The sequence below is a fragment of the Hoplias malabaricus genome, chromosome 17, assembly GCF_029633855.1.
Source record: "Hoplias malabaricus isolate fHopMal1 chromosome 17, fHopMal1.hap1, whole genome shotgun sequence".
In the NCBI taxonomy this organism is placed as follows: Eukaryota; Metazoa; Chordata; class Actinopteri; order Characiformes; family Erythrinidae; genus Hoplias; species Hoplias malabaricus.
The window spans coordinates 2,149,538-2,169,056 of record NC_089816.1 but is presented as its reverse complement, the minus strand read 5'-3'; the positions used below and the strand labels follow the sequence as shown (position 1 = coordinate 2,169,056).

At 43.6% G+C, this 19,519-nt stretch overlaps 2 protein-coding genes across 3 annotated transcripts; both read right to left on the bottom strand.

Annotated features, from left to right (window-relative positions):
* Positions 1-148: 148 nt before the first annotated feature.
* LOC136673688 (uncharacterized protein DDB_G0286299-like) lies at positions 149-6,813 on the bottom strand. 2 transcript variants are annotated; one of them, XM_066649314.1, is made up of 3 exons: positions 6,508-6,813; positions 5,960-6,104; positions 149-1,081 (listed from the first exon to the last, which is right to left on the bottom strand). In XM_066649314.1, the coding sequence occupies exons 1-3, from the start codon at positions 6,802-6,804 to the stop codon at positions 162-164; spliced, it is 1,362 nt and encodes a 453-aa protein (XP_066505411.1). In that variant the 5' UTR covers positions 6,805-6,813; the 3' UTR covers positions 149-161. The 2 variants fall into 2 exon arrangements, 1 of the variants encoding a protein (XP_066505411.1); XR_010795956.1 differs by lacking the exons at positions 149-1,081; positions 6,508-6,813 and adding an exon at positions 5,223-5,659 and having other exon boundaries at positions 5,960-6,304.
* Positions 6,805-18,693, bottom strand: LOC136674066 (aryl-hydrocarbon-interacting protein-like 1; the record flags this gene model as incomplete). The annotated part of the gene is made up of 6 exons (XM_066649922.1): positions 18,572-18,693; positions 14,289-14,468; positions 12,676-12,864; positions 12,100-12,276; positions 11,173-11,314; positions 6,805-7,070 (listed from the first exon to the last, which is right to left on the bottom strand). Coding segments are annotated over exons 1-6 (1,050 nt in total), but the record flags the coding sequence as incomplete, so codon positions are not given.
* Between the last annotated feature and the right edge of the window lie 826 nt (positions 18,694-19,519).

Genomic DNA, 19,519 nt, shown 5'->3' with positions numbered 1-19,519 from the left:
TAAAATGTATGTGAAAGGGAAAAAAGCTTTTTAAAATGAATGGGATTACTTGGCTGCTTTCTACTCATTGTGTACAGAGAAATAAATTTGTATTTGTTATACACAATGTCTGCTGCGCCTGCTTAAGTGCTCTGGGATATGTCCCTTGAATTTGAATGTGTTTATATCTTATTAGGCTTGCCTTTAGTAGTTTTGGAGGTGGGTTTTGCAGATGGTGCCTTGGATGCAGTGCTGGATGGAGTGGACACTTCTTTGGGACCGGTTTTGACTTTTGCATTTTTTCCCTGTTTCCCCTGGCTACTAACTGCCTTGCCTTTTTTGTTCTCTGCAGATCTGAGCCTGTTGCTTTGTTGTGCCAGTTTTTCTGCCTTTTCAGCCCCTGGCTCTTCACTATATCCCTGTTCCCCGGCTCCTGCTGAGTTGATGGATTCTTCCAGGACTTCAGAGCTCTTCAAGAGGCCAGTTCTATCTGTGCCAGCTGTGCTTTTAACAGCCTCTTCCTGGGCAGGTGTAAGAGAGATTTCCCTGACCTCACTATCTGTATCTGATCTGTGTGTACTGTCCAGATTAACTTTGTGGACTTCAGCTTGGGCTAAATCTCTCCTCTTATCTTCAGGCTTATTATCTGCCTCTGCTTTCCCCTCTTTCAATCCTGGACAGTCTTCCTGTTTTGTGTCGGTGCTTTCTTTCTTCTCTGTCTGCCCCTCTTTATTACCGGCCGGGTTTAGTGTACCCTCCTTTCCTTGGTCAAAGCTGGCAGGATCATCCTTGACCTCTGTTAAGCTCTCTCCGATTGTTTCGCTCTCGTCAGCCCATTTCACCTCCTTTTTCTTCTCAGTCTTGCCATTTCTCTTGGTCTGGGCTTTCTTCTCCCACTTGTCCTGACTGCTGCTCCAGTAATTCTTCTTCTCGTGAACGTGTTTGGTCCTGAGCTTCTCGCCAAGCTTTTTCAGCTCCTGCTGAACAATGGGCTTGAAGTTTGGGTCGAGACGAACCAGTATGGAGAAGTCTCGACGAGCTTCCTCCTCGTTGTACAGAGCTGAATGAGCCCGGGCTCGCTGATAGACAGCTTTCAGATTGTCTGAGAGAGAGAGAGAGAGAAGTCCAGCCACACATCGAATTCACAATAAATAATTCAGGTAAAAAAAAAAAAACTGCGATTTTTCCCTTTACTGAGGGCTTCTGGATGGAACTACCAGGGGAATGCAGAGGAAAAATCAATATGGTGAATGATGCAAGTGGTTTAAACTTCATGGGAAAAAGCAAAAGGATTGACGAATGAAACATCCAGTCAGGGCGGCCAAGAAGGAGCATGCAGCATATTGCATCTGACACACAGCTGAAGGCTTGTATTGCTCTAAAAAGTGAGGGAAAACTGTGATTACCCAGTTCACTACAGAATTGCGGGGGGAGTGGGGAGATTTGTACAGGCTGCAGCTTCTTTTTTTTCTCTGAGCTAGAGTGGAAGAACTGGAGACTGGAGGCTGTGGTGAACTGAGCGAGATAAAATCACTAACATCTAGAAAGTGAGTAATAAATGGTAATGTAATGTCACAATTAATTATTAAGTAATGATAAGAAACAAGAAATAATAGCATTTTTTTTTATCATTGTATAATTGTGACTTAATCATTTAATAATTCTTACTGCTTAATATTCATTCAATATTCAAGTCTTATTCATTCACTGTCTGTAAGTGCTGATCCAGTTCAGGGTGGCGATGGGTCCGGAGCCTACCAGCAGTCACTGGGCGGAAGACGGGAACGCAGGGCGTCACACACACACATCTAGGGACACCTTTTTTTCCCCCTTGAGTGTGGCCAGTCCACCTACCAATGTGTGTTTTTGCAACGTGGGAGCAATCTGTGTAAACCCACGCAGACACAAGGAGAACACACCACACTCCTCCCTGTGCCTGTGTGGGTTTCCTCCGGGTGACTGTCTGTGAGGAGTGTGGTGTGTTCTCCCTGTGCCTGTGTGGGTTTCCTCCGGGTGACTGTCTGTGAGAACACACCACACTCCTCACAGACAGTCACCCGGAGGAAACCCACGCCGACACAGAGAGAACACAACACACTCCTCACAGACAGTCACCCGGAGGAAACTCACGTAGACACAGGGAGAACACAACACACTCCTTACAGACAGCCACCCGGAGGAAACCCACACAGACACAGGGAGAACACAACACACTCCTAACAGACAATCACCTGGAGGAAACCCACGCAGACACAGGGAGAACACAACACACTCCTTACAGACAGTCACCCGGAGGAAATCCACGCAGACTCAAGGAGAACACAACACACTCCTTAAAGACAGTCACCCGGAGGAAACCCACACAGACACAGAGAGAACACAACACACTCCTTACAGACAGTAACCCGGAGGAAACCCACACAGACACAGGGAGAACACAACACACTCCTTACAGACGGTCACCCGGAGGAAACCCACGCAGACACAGGGAGAACACACCACACTCCTCACAGACGGTCACCCGGAGGAAACCCACGCAGACACAGGGAGAACACACCACACTCCTCACAGACGGTCACCCGGAGGAAACCCACGCCGACACAGAGAGAACACAACACACTCCTTACAGACGGTCACCCGGAGGAAACCCACGCCGCCACAGGGAGAACACAACACACTCCTTACAGACGGTCACCCGGAGGAAACCCACGCCGACACAGAGAGAACACAACACACTCCTTACAGACGGTCACCCGGAGGAAACCCACGCAGACACAGGGAGAACACAACACACTCCTTACAGACGGTCACCCGGAGGAAACCCACGCAGACACAGGGAGAACACAACACACTCCTTACAGACGGTCACCCGGAGGAAACCCACGCAGACACAGGGAGAACACAACACACTCCTTACAGACAGTCACCCGGAGGAAACCCACGCCGACACAGAGAGAACACAACACACTCCTTACAGACGGTTACCCGGAGGAAACTCACGCCGACACAGAGAGAACACAACACACTCCTCACAGACAGTCACCCGGAGGAAACCCACACGGACACAGAGAGAACACAACACACTCCTCACAGACAGTCACCCGGAGGAAACCCACGTGGACACAGGGAGAACACAACACACTCCTTACAGGTAGTCACCCGGAGGAAACCCACGTGGACACAGGGAGAACACAACACACTCCTTACAGGTAGTCACCCGGAGGAAACCCACGCCGACACAGAGAGAACACAACACACTCCTCACAGACAGTCACCCAGAGGAAACCCACGCGGACACAGAGAGAACACAACACACTCCTCACAGACAGTCACCCGGAGGAAACCCACGTGGACACAGGGAGAACACAACACACTCCTTACAGGTAGTCACCCGGAGGAAACCCACGTGGACACAGGGAGAACACAACACACTCCTTACAGGTAGTCACCCGGAGGAAACCCACGCGGACACAGGGAGAACACAACACACTCCTCACAGACAGTCACCCGGAGGAAACCCACGCGGACACAGGGAGAACACAACACACTCCTCACAGACAGTCACCCGGAGGAAACCCACGCGGACACAGAGAGAACACAACACACTCCTTACAGACAGTCACCCGGAGGAAACTCACGTAGACACAGGGAGAACACAACACACTCCTAACAGACAATCACCTGGAGGAAACCCACGCAGACACAGGGAGAACACAACACACTCCTTACAGACGGTCACCCGGAGGAAACCCACGCAGACACAGGGAGAACACACCACACTCCTCACAGACGGTCACCCGGAGGAAACCCACGCAGACACAGGGAGAACACACCACACTCCTCACAGACAGTCACCCGGAGGAAATCCACGCAGACTCAAGGAGAACACAACACACTCCTTAAAGACAGTCACCCGGAGGAAACCCACACAGACACAGGGAGAACACAACACACTCCTTACAGACAGTAACCCGGAGGAAACCCACACAGACACAGGGAGAACACAACACACTCCTTACAGACGGTCACCCGGAGGAAACCCACGCAGACACAGGGAGAACACACCACACTCCTCACAGACGGTCACCCGGAGGAAACCCACGCAGACACAGGGAGAACACACCACACTCCTTACAGACGGTCACCTGGAGGAAACCCACGCAGACACAGGGAGAACACAACACACTCCTTACAGACGGTCACCCGGAGGAAACCCACGCAGACACAGGGAGAACACAACACACTCCTTACAGACGGTCACCCGGAGGAAACCCACGCCGACACAGAGAGAACACAACACACTCCTTACAGACAGTCACCCGGAGGAAACTCACGCCGACACAGAGAGAACACAACACACTCCTCACAGACAGTCACCCGGAGGAAACCCACGTGGACACAGGGAGAACACAACACACTCCTTACAGGTAGTCACCCGGAGGAAACCCACGCCGACACAGAGAGAACACAACACACTCCTCACAGACAGTCACCCGGAGGAAACCCACGCGGACACAGAGAGAACACAACACACTCCTCACAGACAGTCACCCGGAGGAAACCCACGTGGACATAGGGAGAACACAACACACTCCTTACAGGTAGTCACCCGGAGGAAACCCACGTGGACACAGGGAGAACACAACACACTCCTTACAGGTAGTCACCCGGAGGAAACCCACGCGGACACAGGGAGAACACAACACACTCCTCACAGACAGTCACCCGGAGGAAACCCACGCGGACACAGAGAGAACACAACACACTCCTTACAGACAGTCACCCGGAGGCTTGGAACCATGGAGCTCTGTGACAGTGTCACTGCTGCACTCCTCCAAGATATTTTTGCTTATTATCAATATTTCAGTGTGTATTTTATAGGGTAGATCCTATCATTTTTATGAAGCAAGTAAATGGCCTTAAATCACCTGTGGGTTTTTTTTTTGAACACTTATTTGGAAACTTATTAACAATAAATAGACAATCTTTTCATTCCATCTCAGAGGATTTACACAGGGGAGAATATAGATTAATTCTAGTACAACACCACAATTATAGAGACACCATTATAAGCTTAACCACACAATTAGATCATATTAAAAATAACATCTAGATCAGCAAGAGGTATGTCCTGATGAAGTGTCATCTTGTAAATAAAATGTTGAAAAAGTGCTCATATCTTGGGAATAGTGTATGTTAACGGATCAACTGCCAGACATGAAGACAGTTCTGTAATCCAGGAATTTAATACATGTTTTCATGGCATTGCAATCAAATGTCTTGAATGTAATAAACATAATTTAACATGTTTTAAGTGGTAACTTCTCAATGACAGAGTTTCAGGGGCTAGACCAAAGATGCAAACCTTAGAACACAATGGAATTTCCTTATCAATGAATTTGAATATAGTATTAATAAATTCCAGAATCCCATGCGCAGTGTAACAGTGTTCCCTTAACTGTGTTCCAGTTTACACAGACCTCTAAAATGTTAGGATTGAACTTTATCAACTTTACTGGCTTTACGTCTGTTCTCCTTTTAGATTCTCTGAACTGAAGTGGATATATTTCCAGGAGAGGAGCCTGATCACTGGTTGAAAAAGAATTGGGAAATCTCAGCATGGCATCTGTTTTTGAGGGAAGCCCTTCCCTTGTATTAAATCAGCTCGCCTGTAAAACCTCTGTGGACATGTGCAATAGCCACAACAAGGTTTAAAAAAATAAATAAATAAAAATCAATTATTTCTTTGCAGTATTTGATCAGTCATTTTAAATACAACTTGGAAACATCCCTGTGCATTTTAGTTCTGGGTTTATGGGTCTCATTCATAGGGACAGAATGAGCAAAAATAATAATGGTGTTACTAAAGTGACCCAAGAAGCAGTGAAGGCAGAAGCCAGTGTGTGGGAACTGTTGTGTGTGTGTGTGTGTGTTGTGAACATGTGTCGGGCTTTGAGTATGGCTCTGAGTGTGAACTTACCTCTGTGAGTCTTCAGCAGTTTGTTGTTGAGCTCCACCACCTCTTCATATTCCCCGAGCTCAAACTTGCACTGGCTGAGGTTCAGAGTGAGTGGCACACGCACCTTCTCTAGTGACTCCCAGTCTTCTCCCTTATATTCCACTTCCTACACACTCACGTAAACACACACACTGAGAGACCTCGCTGGGTGAGAGCTGGATTGCTCAAGTCCCTTTGGGAATCTCTTAATATTCTCTGTAAACTGTTCCAGCAGAACACAATGTACTTCTCTGCAGGGAGAGGGCACTTCTCTATCAATCCTCAGGATGTGAGAGCTGGTATAAAATTGCTCTGTGTACCTCACCCAATTAAGAGAAAACCTATTAAAACGAGCTGATATAACAAAGATGTCTCATATATGATATTAGAAGGATATTTACAAGATTCTTCAACTTATTTCTAGGCAAGTGGACATCTAATAATGAGGGAAATTATATATATATATATATTGACTAGCTTTAAGGTGATTACACTTGCTGAGATGTGATTTTTTGCAGTGCTTAACTTACGTTGCTCTGTATGTGGTCCACGTACACCAGGGCCTCACTGAATTTGGCTATAGCCTCAACGTAGCGCTGCACTTTAATATGGAAAATGCCTTCGTCTTGAAGTAGCATAATCAGCCGTAACATCTGCTGCCTGTCTTTTCCATTAATCAGTGCGGCAATTCTCTCCTTGGCCTCAGAGTCTGGTTCCTTCTGACTTTCTTGAGCATTTTCCTCAGCAACTGATGCATTTTTCTCCTCATTTTCATCTTTGACCTCCTCCTGAGGACACTGGAGTTCTACACTCGAGTTCTTCTTCATCTCCAATTCTTCAGCATTTTGTTTCTCCTCCCCTCCTTTGCCATTCTCAATCTTTTTCTCTTTCTCCTCGAGCATGTTCCAGTACCTCTCCTTGTCCTCCCAGTATTTCTCCTTCATTCTCTCTGAGAGCAGCGTCAGTTCTCTCTGCACAAGTCTCGCCAGAGTCGCGTCCAAGTTTGCCACCATCAGAAAATCCTTTTTTGCCTCTTTCTCGCTCCACACAGCAGCGTAAGCTTTTGCTCGTTTATAGTAGGCCTTCACACAATCTGAGAGAGTGGGGAAAGAACATGAAACATCCTGTACAGCTCTAATCCAAGCACGCACACAATACAATACAATACAGTACAAGCAAAAGAAAAGAACTATACTCTCATTCTCAACCAGTGCACTGCAAAAAAAATAAAAAAAATAAAACACAAAATAAACAATTAAAATAAACAAATACTTTAGCCAATCAAACGTCATGAGTGTCTTATTCCACTGACAGATTATTTGACTTGCAAAATTATCTACCCATTGAATTACACACCTTTTTATATTAGACACCAAAATGACTTAAAATAAGTCTGAATAATTTGTTATTATTTCAGCATTTTTGTAATAATTGTAATAGCTCTAATGTGTTTTTACTTAATTATAAATCACTGTCTGTTTACCTGTTTAACTCTACACACAGTGCAGCAACACAGATGTTAACTGAAGCAAAAAGAAACTTAAAAAAAAATTAAATAATTACTGCTTTGAAGGAACCTGTTGCATGTAAATTTTAGGAAGGATTTAACAATATTTTACTTTTTTAAATTCCTAAATGGCCTTAATGCACCTTACAGTGTGTTTTAGGCACAAATCTTAAACCTGTAGATTCTCACTGCTTCTTTCTGTTTTTCTCCTCTAGACATTTCCAACTTTAATGGTTAGTACATATTTAATTAGCTTTTGAAGGCATATTTTTTAAATAAATACTACTTTTTGCATTATATATTTTTATTATTTTATACCTGTTATTTATTTATATCCATTTCTTTTTTATTCTAAATTACTGCTCCATTTTCTATCTTCAAACACTTTGTATTTCTAATATTAACATGAAAAACGCAGGTCAGTTTTTAGCCGTTTAACAGCTCTGTTGTGGTTCTGTTCTATTGCTGTGGACGTGTCACTGTGGAAACGGTATTTTAGCTTTTTACTATTTTTGAAGCAAAACTTGTTTGGACTGCATCTGTGCCATGGAAACACAAATCTCCACATTGTGTTTCTGCGTTAAGTGTTGTTATTGTGAAGATAAGGCCTTCGTGGTACTAAAGAAACACACCACAGGGTCTAATCTTGTGTGTGTCACTTTATCCCATTTTAGGAGGACGGACACACACACACATATTCTAATCCTTGCTGTGTGCTGAGAAGGTTTGTGAGCTGGTAAAGATCCCCCCACTGATGGCTCATCTTTCATTTAATCTCACGTTGCACTAAATCTTTCATTTTGCCAACATTTAAATAGAGCCCCCCACCACCCCCCACTGTAGCCTCTGGCAGTGATGTTGCTACCTCTGCGGAATTGCAGCAAGTGGATTTCAGGAGACAGTCCACAAAGGAAAGCGGTACAAGAGCAAGAGATGGAAGATTTAAACTGATAGAGACAACAAAGTTTTTAGCCAGTGTTTCTTATATCTCTGTTAAATTTGTTTAATTATCTGTAAAAGCATATTTGCAGATTTTTTAATAACTTTTAAAGGGTTGTATCTAATGAAAAATGTCCAGTATTGTTTGTAGATAATATATAATAAATTAAGAAATATAATTTGTCTTTTGCCGACCTGGTGGCACAACAGGTAGTGTCACAATTACACAGCTCCAGGAACCTGGAGATTGCGGGTTCAAGTCCCACTCCGGGTGACTGTCTGTGAGGAGTGTGGTGTGTTCTCCCTGTGTCTGCGTGGGTTTCCTCCGGGTGACTGTCTGTGAGGAGTGTGGTGTGTTCTCTCTGTGTCTGCGTGGGTTTCCTCCGGGTGACTGTCTGTGAGGAGTGTGGTGTGTTCTCCCTGTGTCTGCGTGGGTTTCCTCCGGGTGACTGTCTGTGAGGAGTGTGGTGTGTTCTCCCTGTGTCTGCGTGGGTTTCCTCCGGGTGACTGTCTGTGAGGAGTGTGGTGTGTTCTCCCTGTGTCTGCGTGGGTTTCCTCCGGGTGACTGTCTGTGAGGAGTGTGGTGTGTTCTCCCTGTGTCTGCGTGGGTTTCCTCCGGGTGACTGTCTGTGAGGAGTGTGGTGTGTTCTCTCTGTGTCTGCGTGGGTTTCCTCCGGGTGACTGTCTGTGAGGAGTGTGGTGTGTTCTCCCTGTGTCTGCGTGGGTTTCCTCCGGGTGACTGTCTGTGAGGAGTGTGGTGTGTTCTCCCTGTGTCTGCGTGGGTTTCCTCCGGGTGACTGTCTGTGAGGAGTGTGGTGTGTTCTCCCTGTGTCTGCGTGGGTTTCCTCCGGGTGACTGTCTGTGAGGAGTGTGGTGTGTTCTCCGTGTCTGCGTGGGTTTTCTCCCACAGTCCAAAAACTGTCAGAAGGGGTGTGCGTGTGTCACCCTGTGAAGAAATGGTGCCCCCTACAGGTTGTGTTCCTGCCTTACACTCAGTGATTCCAGGTAGGCTCCGGACACATTGCAACCCTGAACTGGAGAAGTGGTTACAGACAATGAATGATTTTATCTTTAAAAACAGCACAGTGACTCCAGTGTCCTTGAAATGTGGATTTAAGCCCCACCTCGGTGAGGAGCTCTGAGGGAGTGTTGGTGGGTTGACTGGCCATTGGTGCCATTGTGGTGCCCTGTGGACTGGCACATGTCCAGGGCGTGATCTTGTCTTGTGCCCAGTGATTCCAGCCTCCATGATTTTACCTCTTATTTCAAGAAACAATGCTTGAATAAGATGCTTTCAATAGATAAAATGATTTCAAACTAGTAGAATTCTATAGAATTAGGTTAAATATTATGACAATCTCAGTGAGAAATCTATTTTTCTGGTGGTGTGTCTTAATAGGATCAAAAACGTCTCCGAAAGTGGAGTAATATTTAAAAAGATTTGTCTGAGAGACATTGGCACTCCCAATCCCAATCAGACTGCTAGTTTGGAACTAACTCTTGTAGATTACCAGATGGTATAGAAGCAAAAGTGCACTTCTAAAGCAGGAGCGTATTCTATCTGAAGACAGTAATGTGGCCACGATCTGATTGAAAGTGGTGGGAACCATTCCCCATGATTTAATTTGCATAATAACAAACTAGGCCCGGCTGGCCTTCATTCATTATTAACAAAGTTAGCAAACTGCGGGAAAGTTTTCTTTGAACTTAGGAGATTAAATGTGCTGCATTCTTTTGGGATGTGGTATAACAAGAGAAAAAAGGTACCAACTATAGTGAGGGGCAACCAAAAACTGAGAAACACCTATGATGGAGACTCACTCTGTGAAAAATGTAGACTCACTCTGTACTGTAGCAAAACCCTGACATTAATAAGACATAAGACATTGCGCTCCCCAAAAAAAGGACCTCACACTCCTAAAAAGGAGGAATCAGACTTCATTTTAATTCTAGTCAATATACAGCTATGCTCTAGGATGGCCATACGTCCTCTTTTTGGACTTCAAAGTGTGTCCAGCTGGGATTTCTAAATAATATCTGGGATTTTACTGTCTGCAGGTTTTTCCCTGTCCCAATTCTTGCTTTTCCTTGAAGTGTGCACTTTGATGACATTGTTGTAGGTTAGCACAAGGGTAGAAGGTTCAAGTGTTCAAGAGAACTGAGATCAGAGCTGGTGTGTTCGCTCTCTGTCTGCGGGGGTTTCCTCCGGGTGACTGTCTGTGAGGAGTGTGATGTGTTCTCCCTGTGTCTGTGTGGGTTTCCTCTGGGTGACTGTCTGTGAGGAGTGTGGTGTGTTCTCCCTGTGTCTGCGTGGCTTTCCTCCGGGTGACTGTCTGTGAGGAGTGTGATGTGTTTTCCCTGTGTCTGCGTGGGTTTCCTCTGGGTGACTGTCTGTGAGGAGTGTGGTGTTTTCTCCCTGTTTCTGCGTGGGTTTCCTCCGGGTGCTCCGGTTTCCTCCCACAGTCCAAAAACACACATTAGTAGGTGGACTGGTGACTCAAAAGTGTCCTTAAGTGTGAGTGTGGATAATCTCAGTCTGTGATGCGTTACTGCATCATGCATAGGGATTCTGTTTAAGCTCTGGACCCATTATGACCCTGAAGAGGATGAATCAGTTATAGTAGCTGAATTAATGAATTCATTTATAAGTAATCTCATTAAGAAAACGTTTCATATCGACTAGATTTAAGATGTTTTCACTGGTTTAATTTTTTTGCAATGTGCTATTTAAGGACCTCTGATATCTTACCTTTGTGTTTTGCAATCAGTTCAGTAGCATGTTCAATCACTTCATAATATTCCTCCAGCTCCAGCATGCACTGGCAGTAGTTGAGGACCAGGGGAATGATGAGCTTTCCCAGGTTTATGTAATCCTCACCTCCTGGCATCTCCTGCACAAAGAAAACAGCCATGATTTGTGAACACTGGAACAGTTATCTGAGGTTATATGACCTCTATATTTCTCCAGTACAGCTTTCTAGGACCCTTGTTAACTTCAAAATACCCTGTAGGTTCAAATGTTATGACCGCTCATATAATGAATAGAGCAGGCAGTCAATGTGGACACAGATGTTGTTTTGTGCACAATATGCACAATCTTCCAAGTAGAGCTTGAAATTAAACAGGATGCTTTAGAGCACCTGCACATGTTCCCAAACTCACCATCCCCAATGACAAGCATGAGCTAGACGGGTGTAAAGCGCTAGAGTATTGTACATTATTGTGTTCTCTATTGTGAGTGATTGGATGGCAGGCAGCCACACCAGTGCCTCAGAAGCAGTTGGACTAATCCCACTCAGTGGCACCTCAGCGGCACCTCAGCAGTGGATGTTGACAGAAAATAAGTGCTGTTCCTTTATTCTCCCTGCCCGAATTTCTCCTTCTGGTCAAAGGGATCAACCTGGAAATCTGAAAGAGCCCACTTTACTAACCATTAGGCCAAGGCTGCCTCTCTCTATATTTTATATTTAGTGGAAACAATATTAAATCCAATCAATATACCTAATATTATATTATGAGTGAGAGTATTATCCTGTTATTTCTAGAACATTATACTTCTGTATCCATTAGCACAAAAAAAAGAAAGAAAAAATAAACACACTTGTAGTTTCCATGTTACATTTATATAATACCCTTTACCTGTCAGTGTATAAGCATTTATACTGTATGTCCTCACCCTGGACTGGACGACCCGAAGCAGAAGTACAGCCTCTTTGTATTTCTCGGATGCCTCGCCGTAACATTTCTGCCGGACAAGATTATTTCCCTGGAGATGGAGGGTGGGTACCATTTGCATCTTTTCATCTTTGTCCATAAGCCAAGACTCACGGTGATAGGAGAGAGGATCACCCACCTGAGGAGAGGGCGAGGGAGAGATGGAGAGAGAGAGAGAGAGGAAGAAAGAGAGAGTTAGAGTGTCTCGCTCGACTGATAATTGGAAACTGCTTTTCTCCCCAGTGTGTGATGCATGAATGCCCAACAGTCTGCTGTACTCTGCCTTGAGAGGTTGATGCAGCAGCAAGAAATCTGTTGTCGGTGCAGGAAGAGGGTTGCTGTATAAAATGGCTGTGTCAAATAACACGTGCATGTTTCAGGTGTGTGTGGGGGCACTTTCAACCACCCCCCCAGGGGTCAGTAAAGGCCAACACCCCCAAAAAGTGACTCTTGGAGGAGAGAGAGAGACACAGAGAGAGAGATGGTCTCCCATGGCTGAGTTGATCTGTGTGTGTGTGTGTGTATAAACCTGTCCTACCGATATCAGCTCCATGATGAAGATTAGAGGCTGTGGCTCCCTCATCAGCTCATCGAGCTCAGGGAACCCAGTGGAGTGGTAAGTGAACACATTGCCCATTCCACACATGTGTTTCTGCCCCTCCAGCGGATCTTTCCCCTGAGCTGCCAGACGCATGCCTTTAGATACGATGGGATACAGGCCTGTGTGCTGAGAAAAATCCAGAAATAACGTTTATTAAACTTTAAAATTCAGAAAATGATTAAATAATATATAAAAAGCTTTCATAAATTATAATTGAATTTAATGTAAGCATATTTTATTCCAAAACATGTTGGAACTTTTCCGCTGGCCCATGCATCATGAACCGTTTCGGCAGTGTAAAGACCAGTTAATAAAAATGATAAAAAAAAAAACTGAAATAATATAGTTTTCTTCTCACAGCGATGAGACAAGTTTTAAAAGACAAGGGTTGTAGTTCCACTTTACTTTTTAATGAAACAAATGTATTTATCATTGCTTTCTCACACACAAAGGACCTTTTACATAATCCAAATTCACTCACTTTGAGAAATTAACTTTTTATGGATTTTATTGGAGGATTTTATGGCAGTCACATAAATATGAGGGAGGTCCGTTACTGGTGTTGTATGAATATTGCATGAGTCTATACTCAACTAGCCTTGACTAATTTATTTATTATTATTTTTAAATACAGATTATACAGTTGTGTCACCAAGCGGTGCGGCTTAAAGCTAAACATTCAGTCAACCACCATCTACAAACGTTTGGACCGTATACTAGAGCACACATACATATGCATCCAAGTGCATTTTCCTTTTCTAATGGAACTAACGACAACCTTTTTCATTTAAAATGACGGTGCTCCAGCTGCAACCAATTAAGTATTACATGTAATTGGAAAATGCAGATGAGCAAAGGTAATTGTCTTCGCTTTTTCATGTGTTTAAAAAAAAAATCTGGTTAAAAACAGAAAAATAATTTGCAGATATGTTAATAGCTCGTTGGTGTGGGAGGCCACCCAAGGTTGTCTCATCTGCATGAGAATGAGGATACTCTCTACCCTTTCCTGAGCGCTAATTAAGATCCGATTTATACTCCCTGTTCGGTGCTGAGCCTAAGGGGCTGGAGCGGATTTATCCTGAAGTCTTTAAAGAAAAGACGGTTCACTCTGCAGACATCATGGCCCTGCCCCGGCAGCTATTTCTGCACAGACCCTTATTTCTTTGAATGGGGAAAGACCTATTAACTCCAAATAAAAGCCACAATAATGTTTTGAAGTCAGATCAGGAATCATTAGGTAAATCTGATAAAAAAAACTGCACACAAAGGTTGCTCAAATAGTACAAGGTTTTTTTCCCTCAGCGTATTCTGGCTGTCCTTCTCAAATCTTTAACAGAGAGCTACGTGATTATTTTTACTGAGGTTTGGGACTTTGCTGTTAACAGGCACCGTGTTCTGTACAACAAGCTTATGACGTATGATGCAAAAATCTTATCTTAAATGAAATTATGTTAAATCAATGTATGTAATATTTTTCTCCACATTTTTGATCGGTGGCCTGTTTCCTCCTCCTTTACAAAGCTGTGTTTATTTCAGACTCTTGCACTTACAATGGCATCACACCAGAACTCCGCCACTTCACCAATCCTCATGGAAGTCAGCAGCACCTCCCACACCTCCATCTTAAACATCTTCCCCACAAAGATCTCAGTCGGTCGCTTGTTTGTACGGCTGTCGTCAATCACTGTCCTCTCAAAGTTATCCAACAGTGTTTGGAAGTGGAAAACCAACTTTTTTTTTGGAGACAGAAACAGAGAGAGAGATTAGGAGTGAGCAGCTGAACTGAGTAATTTGCTGTTTTCTCCAAACTCACACACACAAACACACACTTTTGTTTTACAAACTGATGCTGATATAATTGTATTATAAGGCTATTCCAAAAAGTCTGGGACATACTGTAAAATGCATTAAGAACAAATATATGTGATTTGTTTATTTTCTTGAATGTTTCTTGAAAAAAAAAAAACCTCACAAATGTACAAAGAAAATACTTTTTTGAATGTAAACACATTTTGAATTTGATGCCTCCAACGTACTCCAAAAACTGTGGGAACAATGGCAAAATAAAAACAAAAAAAAGATTGAATATTCAAGATACAGATGTGCATCCAACAGACTGAGATTTGCAAGCAACTATGGGTTTGTGGGATATAATTTTTAAACAGTAAAAAAGAACAATACTCAACACAAGACTGTAAACATTTCAGATTCAGAGAAGGTTACAGCTAGGCTGGAAGCACTGCTGAATGTGCTTGACCTTTGGGCTCTCAGATGGCATTGTATATGGTCTTAAAGACGGGTCAGACGATTCCTGTGATTTTAACTTGTTTTTGGGAAAAAACAAAACAGAAAAAAAACAAGAGTTTCTTTGAGTTAAAGATGAAAGGAAACATCCACACTGTTACCAGTGTCATGGCATGGGGTGAGCTGCACATGTGTATAACAAACAACAAGGCCTAATGTTTAAAGAAGTAGGCTTGGGAGCAGGGAGTCACCAGTTCAAAACCAATGACCAGCAGCAAAATTGGGCAGGGGAAGTGAAGGATCAGCACAGTCTCCTGCCTCAACATCTATGGCTGAAGCGCACTTGAGCAAAAAATCTGACCTCCAGCAGCTGGCAGGTTGTTTGGAAGGCTGCCCGTTGCTCCAGGTGTGTGTGTGTGTGTGTACGTACGCTCACTGTCATTGGTGGTTTAAATGCAAAATACCCATATTGTTGTACACCCTACAGCGAAGGGCATGTCGCACTGTAGGGATTTTGGGGACACAATTTTCTCAAAATGACATCAAAGTGACAATGTTCCTGGGAAGTGCATGGCTGAGATAATACAAGGCCACATTCTACACTACTGTCCAGATCAATAAAATGCTTCATAGGAGACAGGAGAATCTTACAATGGAGACCAGGGAATGTTAGACAACTGCAATCTTATATCAAATAAGAATGGTCCCCTTGTAATTTGTATCCTCAGTTCCCAAATGATTAGTGATGAGTATGCTTTCATCTCAGCTTCTGTGCTGTGAGCATATTTATATTTTTAAAAATCCAATCAAATGTGTCAGTGAAATGACTGGACACCTTTTCTTTGTATTTTTGTCAATTAAATAAAGTTTCAAGAGAGAGAACATATCAGATTGGTGTTTTAATTTATTTTACACAAAAAAAGGCTTTTAATTATAGATCAAAATATTTTCTTCACACGTCCTATAATTAGTTTTATAGAAGAAACCAACATGAAAGCTTCTATCTTCATCTAGTCTCAATGTATTTGATCAGCCTTAAAACTAATGCATAATAATTAGATGACTATACTTTTGACATTTTTTGTAATTATTATTGTTGTTGTTGCCGTTTTTCCTGTTCAAGTTATTCCCTTCTTGCACAATATGATCATATTCTTCAGTTTGGGGATTTGATTTGTTTTCATCTGTCTCTTCACACACTGTTTTCCTCTCTTTCTTTTTCACTGTATTTCCCTCCATCCAGCCCTCTGTCTTTTAATCTACGGTTTAGTTCAGTCAGCTGGTTCTGAGGGTTTTTACCCCACTAACAGGTCCTGAAACACATCTGCATCTCTCCAGCTCTGATTTACAGCCCAAACTAAACGTTACTCACATCATCAGAACTAGTGGGAGTTGTTATTTGGAACACTAGAAGAAAATGGGATGTGATCAGGTCCTAACCATAGAATATGAGTTAGAAGACGATGTAAATTGTCTTATTTGCAGTTTGGAGGCTTGTCATTGACCATTTTCTTCCATTTCTACAAGTGATTTTCAGCTGGATTGAGATCCACACCATCTGCAGGCCGTGCCATTGACGTTATATGTCTTTCTTGAAGGAAAATGTTGACTTCCTTTGCCCTATAGCATGATGCATTATCATCTTGAAACACAAAGTCACCAAACGGCCTTTCAACAGATGGAATAAGAAATGTGCCCAAAATTGTAATATCAACGTCGTCATTTATTGAAGATGTAATGACTTCCGTCTCCTTGTGACTTTACCTGACATGCAGGCCCTTAACCAATTTAAATAAATAAATAAATAAATAAATAAATACATAAATAAAAACACACAATTGTGACTGTCTACAACAATTATGTTTCTTTGTATTTTCTGTGTGTGTGTGGTGCAGCAGGTAGTGTCTGTGTCTCACAGCTCCAGGGGCCTGAGGTTGTGGGTCCGAGCCCTGCTCCCTGTGACTGTCTGTGAAGAGTGGGTGTGTTCTCCCCGTGACTACATGGGTTTCCTCCTGCTGCTCAGATTTCCTCCCACTGTCCAAAAAACACAACATTGGTAGGTGGACTGGCTACTCAAAAGTTTCCTGGGTGTGAGTGAATGTGTGTCGCCCTGCAAAGTGTGTTCCTGCCTCGTGACCAGTGATTCCGGGTAGGCTCCGGACCCACCGCGACCCTGAACTGAATAAGCAGTTACAGACAATTTATTAATTATTTTTTTTTATTTTTTCTTAATGCCAGAGTGGTGATTCCATCATTTTTGCCAGGAGTTGCATGTGTGTCTCTGACCCTAACACTTTCTGACTTCTTTCCCCTCCTCTGTACCTTCTAGATTTCTCCTACTCCTTTTTTTGTTTTTGTTTTTTTTTAAATCTCATCTCCACTCTCTAAAACTTTCTATCACTCTCACTCTTTATCTCTGTCTTATTCCATATGCCATCTTCAGCCCCATATCTCTATAGTCATCTCTTTCTTGCAGACTTGAGTCCATGAATTGGTTAAATGCATGGGTCAAATTTCATTGCACTGTGGCACTAAGTCAAAGCACAAATTTCCCTCCCTCATTTTGGAGGGAGGCACCAGTCCTTCACAAGGCAACACACACACAGTCACATACACATTTTGAGTCGCCAGTCCATCTACCAAGGTGTGTTTTTGGACTGTGGGAGGAAACCCGCGAGGGCACAGGGAGAACACACCACACTCCTCACAGACAGTCACCCGGAGGAAACCCACGCAGACACAGGGAGAACACACCACACTCCTCACAGACAGTCACCCGGAGGAAACCCACGCAGACACAGGGAGAACACACCACACTCCTCACAGACAGTCACCCGGAGCGGGACTCGAATCCACAACCTCCACGTCCTTGGAGCTGTGTGACTGCGACACAACCTGCTGCACCACCCTCCTTTTATAATTTTTCTACCATGTTTTCTGTTTCTCTATCACTCACCCTTTATCCTCTACCACGTCTCTTTCAATTTCTCACTGCCCTCTCTCTCTCTCTCCATCGCCCTAATTCTGGTTTTCTGGCCACTGGGTTCATTTGGCTTTTTTTGGAAAAAGTTTATTTCTGGTCCAAACCTGGCCCTCAATGAAATGAGTCATTTTAATGAGTAGTGTATTTGAACTCAGCCGAGATGCAAACACCTTGACAGAATGAGATCGCACGCGCTCACACACAAAGAGCGGCATACAGCTGCTGAATGGAGAGATTAAAGTTGGCATTGTCGTGGAAAATGTTTGTCATCATCTCCAGCCTCGAGGCCATACAGCTGGACAAGGGAGGGAGAATGAGACAAAAGAAAAAAAAAACAAAGAGAGAAGGAAACAGCAAGTGTGAGAGAGAAAACGAAAATAGAGCTGGCACCTTTCAGACATGGTACTCGCCAAACTTCTGTGTAGCTGCTTTATGCCCCAAATGTATCATCTAATAAAAATGATCTTCAACAGAGACTAATAGACAAACTGTCAGGTGTAAAACCCATATGATGGCATATGAACAAAAAGGACTCATTAAAAAAGGCTTTATCCACTGGCTTTATGTGATCGACCTTTTAAGACCCTCTGAATAAATAGGTCTTACCTTTGTCCCATTAGGGAAATGTGGCAGAGGACCCTGACCTCCGCTCAGAATTTTCTTCTTTACTCCAGGATGTTTGAGCAGATAAGTTTCCTCCATTTTTTTGAGATATTCTAAATGTTTTGTCACTTGCAGCTTGAGGAGTCCTGGATGAGAGACAGAGAGAGAGAGTGAGAGAGATGCGTCTTTTGCACTCTGTTAATTACCAGGCTGAAGCAAAGAGTGTGGGGCAGCTCCGGTGAGCCTGGCTGCTTTCTGACAGATGGCTGGATTAACAGGTTGAGGATGGCCACTTTAATCTGCCTCAGTTAATCCCTGAATCTTCAGCTTAATTCCAGAGGAGAAGCAGAGGGCCAGGTTACTGAAGGCCACGGCTCTCAGGATCCTGAAGTGCAAGACTGCTCAGGAAAGTAGAGCTTCTAGAAGGACAGACATTTGGAAAGTACAAGGCTTTATAATTCAAGTGAGGGTTAACAATGGCATCAAGAAAATCTCTTGAAAGTTCCTCTCTGTATCTCAGCGAGCTGTTGTCTGTCTTAGACAACGAATCAAACAAGGAAAGACAAGAGATTCATAACTCTCTGAAAAGTGGGACACCAGGTAAATGTCATAAATTTATACTGTTTCAAGATCATATGGTTTGCATTTATAAAACACTGACACCGCTCCATCTGAATATTAAAGTCACGTCCCCGTTTCTCCAACGATTGTCCATTTTATCCGCTCCACTACCCATAAAAGTGCATTCTATAATTACAGACTATCTGTCCATCTGTTGCATACATTGTTAGCTCCCTTTCACCCCATTCTTCAATGGTCAGCAGACCCACAAGACGACCACAGAGCAGGTGCTGGATCGTTCTCGAAACTGCAGTGAAACTGAATGCGGTGTTGGAATTTTACTGAGTAGCACCGGTTTTAAGTGTAAGACAGAAGGTCATCTGTTGCTGC